Source organism: Haplochromis burtoni, unplaced genomic scaffold, assembly GCF_018398535.1.
Source record: "Haplochromis burtoni strain Fernald_Lab_line unplaced genomic scaffold, NCSU_Asbu1 Contig_751, whole genome shotgun sequence".
In the NCBI taxonomy this organism is placed as follows: Eukaryota; Metazoa; Chordata; class Actinopteri; order Cichliformes; family Cichlidae; genus Haplochromis; species Haplochromis burtoni.
Window position 1 is genome coordinate 176,049 of NW_024583112.1, and position 4,929 is coordinate 180,977.

General features: G+C 39.5%; 1 protein-coding gene across 2 annotated transcripts; it reads left to right on the forward strand.

Moving 5' to 3' along the window:
* The first annotated feature begins 392 nt into the window (after nt 1–392).
* LOC102298854 (nuclear receptor coactivator 7) lies at nt 393–4,540 on the forward strand. 2 transcript variants are annotated; one of them, XM_005950100.2, is made up of 7 exons: nt 393–512; nt 1,333–1,525; nt 2,544–2,684; nt 2,827–2,979; nt 3,091–3,186; nt 3,314–3,387; nt 3,475–4,540. In XM_005950100.2, exons 1-7 carry the CDS (start codon nt 487–489, stop codon nt 3,611–3,613), a joined length of 822 nt encoding a protein of 273 aa, XP_005950162.1. In that variant the 5' UTR covers nt 393–486; the 3' UTR covers nt 3,614–4,540. The 2 variants fall into 2 exon arrangements, with proteins under 2 accessions (XP_005950162.1, XP_005950163.1); XM_005950101.3 differs by lacking the exons at nt 393–512; nt 1,333–1,525 and adding an exon at nt 1,532–2,249.
* The last annotated feature ends 389 nt before the right edge of the window (nt 4,541–4,929 follow it).

A 4,929-nucleotide genomic window follows, 5' to 3' on the forward strand; every position in this document is an offset into this window, starting at 1 on the left:
TTCACTGTTTTAGTGATGCATTTACACATAAGGAGCTTTTCAGTATCTGGTGTTAACTTTGCTATGCATGATTCATTTTAGTGTTCTGGAGCTCTCATGAAGTGTAGCTGTAAGATGAATGTACTGGACTGAAAAGTGCAACAGTGGTGTCATTCACCACTCATCCACATCTTAGCTTTGACACAGAATTCAGCTGTGCTCCTGCTAACCTTAATGGTAGAGCTGCAGAGCAGGTCAAGCTAATGTATCACTAGCTTTGGCTTTCAGGCGCTGTTGTGTAATCCCTGCATGAATACGTGCAGCCCGTGTAAGCTGTGTGAAGAGGGAGTGGGAGGGTTAATGTTCACTGAAGCTTGATTCAGCAGTTGTCCTGCTCATATAAAAAGCGGGAATGGCAGAGACTCAAGTTCAAACGCTTCATCAGCGCTGAGAGTCCTGACTGCTTCTTTAAGAGATTTTTATCGGGACATTCATCTCCATTCAGCCATGGGAGTTGCATATAGCGTTGGAGAGTAAGTAGAACAAATCAGTATATCTATGAGCATTGTTATGCTGGGTGCTGGGTGATTATGGTGGTGCGAACTGCATTTGAATCAGACAAAGCTTTAGTTAGTTTCAGCTAATTCAAAGAAGTAAACGTGCACTTAAAACTGCAGAAACGTAAAAGATTTTGATTGCACGTCAGATTTCAAGTGCATGCAAAAAGAAACTGTCATGTGAAAATGTTGAAATGAGTGTTCTTTATGTTGGATGCGTACATTGTGACATACGTTGAACCAAAGGAAGCAGTCTTAGTCATTGAGTCACTGAGATTTCCTTTCAAGAGTTTGCTGGCTTGCAGCAAAGAGTCTGGCATGGTAAACCAGAGAGGGATGGAAGAGACTAGAGGGGATTTCTGAACTGTCAGTCATGTCTGATTGAAACTGTAGACAAAGCAGACTCCAACATGGACAGATGGAAATAGTGATTTCTCATTCCCACACATGTTCCAGGATTAACTCAAAGATGATAATTGCTCAAAAAGGTTAAAACAAGTATAACTGTTGCAGTTTATTTCCAGGTACATCTTAGATTGCAGAGGCTTTTTTTTAATAGTTGTTATTATATTGTAACTTCTATGGAAAATGGAGAAAATGTAGCCTGTGTTGTTATTCAGTATGAGTAACTCGCTAGTTTTCTGATATTGCCATGTCATTGTGCTTCTTAGCATTTTACTTGATCTCAGGAACCCTTTAAACTCTTTATCTAAGGTATAAGAAGTCAACCATCTACAGCTATATAAGTATACTGGTAACCTAAAAAACCCCTAAATTTTATAATTTTTTTTTACAGGGTTGACCACCTCTACACATTCTTTGCGCAGTGGTCACCAGAGGTCTGCCACAAAGGCGACAAGAACCAGTGGAAACCGCATTACGTCATCAAAGACAAAAATCAGAACCACATTCTGGTTGTGGAGAAGGACATCGCAGCGATCAATAAGATCCTCAGCAAGCCCATCAACACCGCTGCTAAAAAGTGGGAGGTAAGATATACACAAAAACACACATTATTATATCTCGAAGGTTAAGCACACACAGAACACTCCAAGAATCAGCTCTCTGATGCTCAGGTGTTCTTACGGTGCTTAAAAATGTTTTTAAACCACCTTTCATTAAAACAAAAAAACCCAAATACTTTTTAGTTTGAATATTCAGGGATAGTTATACTTTAGCTCTAAAAAATATACATAATATTCATATTATGCATTATTCATTTGCACATACTGGTAGGTTAACAATTACAGAAACATAAAACATGATTTTGTTAATTACCAATACTGTTAATTTAGTGCGGCTGTGGCATAAACCTTATAATGAGTGGTGGCCTGACAAATTTGTTGGCAGTTATTGTTAAAAGTTAAAAGTGAGGCTGTGGGAATGCCCTCTGTCTATATATGGACATCCTGTTTCCTTCTACAAACCTAACCCAGATTTTGTTTTCCTGTTTAGTGAGAAAAGAAACTGTTCACTGTCAGAGTTGACCAATGTGCAAACGTCTGCTAAGATTTCCAACCAATAACACTTCAGACATTGAAAGAGAAAGTAACTCAGTGTATTTAAAAGAGCTGCTGGATGGCAGTTTGGTTAGCAGACATGTGGTACAGCAGAAAGCAGCGCTTGACAGGGAAATCAGGAGCTATGAAGCACCTACCAGAAAATATTAAGGTGCTTTACATTGCCAGTGACTGTATGGAGCCTTATGTTGAGGTAAGATTACTCTGCTGAATGTATTCATGTTAGGAAGTGCAGTGAAGTTACTGTGGAGGTTCAAATGTTTTTCTGTCACCATACTTTGCTGCTTTGTTGTCATCCAGTAGTTCAGTTATTGTGGTACTTGTGCTCAGTTTTAAATAAATCAAAACTTTTTAATATGCAAGGCCCCTAAACTTTTCCCGAGTAACAAAAATGCAACAGCAGTGAGTATTACTGTGACAGTAAGCAGGGAGCGAATTTGTTTGATGACAATGAATATATCTTTGCAATTTTCTGCTTGCCTCACAGATCATCACTGTGAAAGACTCCAAACGCCGCCAGAGTCTATGCAGCTCAGACGACTCTGAGGCAGAAGAACTCAGTTACCACGATGTTCTCCCTGTCCTCAGCGACCACAGCCTTCTGCTAGATGACCACCACCTGGAAAAAGTTAGTAAAACTAACCTTCACATTAAACTAGCTGGACATTTGGTGCAGATCACAATGATCAGAGGTTTTTCTCTGAAGGTATTGAGAAAATTATTATTAGTCTGTCAGGACATAATCTGATGAGCAACTCTTTGTCAAACAGCTTGCTGCTCAAATGCCAGCAAGGACCCGGGGTTATCAATGGCAGCTGGTCTACAGCACAGCCGTCCATGGGAGCAGCCTGAAGACTCTGTACAGGAACATGGCTGAGGTGGACAGCCCTGTACTGCTGGTGGTCAAAGACATGCACAAAAAGGTTTGTATCCTGCTCTTTAGTCTCCAAGAATTTTCTGTACCAAGAAAATGAGACGGATTCCTCCATTACCAGCATCTCCTTTAACAAACTGGTGTCTTGGTGTATTTTCAGGTGTTTGGGGCTTTTTCTTCAGATCCATTCAGAGTCAGTAAATACTGCTACGGTACTGGAGAAACCTTCTTGTACAGCTTCAATCCCGACTTCCAGGTAAGAGTTGAACTTTTATTAATGTTTTACCTCTAGTCTATTTACAGGATGATTTTTCATGAAATTATTTCACTTATTGTAGAAATCTGCACAGAGTTTAAGATGTTTTTATGTCTTTGTTATCTAGGTATACAAGTGGAGTGGGGTGAACTCGTACTTTGTGAGTGGAAACTGGGATTCATTGCAGCTCGGTGGAGGAGGGTAAGTTATACAGTTATTTATTTATTTTCCTATCAGTGAGTTTTCAAAGATCTGATATTAAAGTGCTATTGTTCTCTCTGTCTTTAGGAGTGGCTTTGCCCTGTGGCTGGATGCTGATCTGTACCGTGGTTCAAGCTTTTCCAGTCCGACTTTTCACAATGCACCTCTCTCCACAAATGAGGACTTTATTGTACAAGACCTGGAGGTCTGGACTGTGCAGAATTGACTGTGAACATCTAAAAAGCCGAGCTAAAATCAAAGCAGGACCTGTTGTTCTGTGTGGAGCTCCCAGACTTCAAGATGTGTGGGTCGTTTAGCCACTACTGTACGTATCCTGATGGAGCGTCTGCTGTCGTCTGTGCACATGGTTCAGAGTTCCTCTTGTACAGTTTGAAGCCTGCTGACGGGGCTCTCGGGCTTTCTGCCTGCTGGAGCTGTGCCTATTGAAGATGAGTGCCTCCCTGTAATCGTGTAGTTCAGGGTCATGCCACTTCAGCTGCAGCCTCTGTGCTAAGCCCAGTCAGTAACTGGCACCTGAAGCTCAAAGACCTCCTAGACTTTCTCTCTGATTAAAGAGAGCAGCATTGAATGAAAAGTTTGCAGCCGCTGTAATGAGATTCAAGATTTAAGAAAGAATCTATTTTTATTTTATTTTTACATGAATGCATATTTATAAAAAGATGATTTTAAAAGGATTTTTTACAGTTTGCATTTTTGTTGAAGTATCAATGTGTTGTCATATTAAATTAAGTATTTAATAGTAAATCACTGTAACACTGGTAGGACCAAAAACAGCTGATCTGGTTTTAACATTTTCCATGTAAGTGAGGACCAAAATAGGAGCGCTGAAAGTAATATAAGGACAACATTGCACTACAAAAGCTGATTGTCTGCTAGATGTGCTGCTTGAGGAAGAAGGGACCTTAAGTGAAAAATGTTCTGCTTTATGTAAATGAAGCAACCAGACTGTGAAAAACACTTTGAATAAAACGTCAAACACATGGATTTGACGTCAAATAGACAGATGTTTATCATCTGTGCATTTAAATACGCTGTTCAGGAAATGGCAAAAAATGGTACATGACCGTCAGGCAGTGCTGGCGCTGCCACTGTTTTCTTGTGAAATCACATTAAAAGTTCGTGTTTCCTGTTATACTCGAGTAGAGGTGTCATTTTTCACTATACGCACTTTCACCACATCACTGAGTTAGTTACTTGTTATGAGGAATACGAAGGGACTAAACCTTGTGTGTCATTTTTAGGTGATTTCCTTATTTTAATCAGAAGCTGAGCTTTCGTGCAAAATTATGAATGAACATAAACAAGGAAATATTTCCGATTGAAGAAGCCTAAATACACGTTTACATTTTAAATCAAACTGGTAGTCTCACAGACATGAAAACTTCACATACTTAAGAAAGCTTATCAATCCAAAACATTTTGTACAGTTTTGTAGTAAAATATATTTGTGGAAATTTTAGTCTCATTTCCAGCAACATCAAAATAGTTTCAAGCAACAGAGGACGAAAGAGATATTGTTGT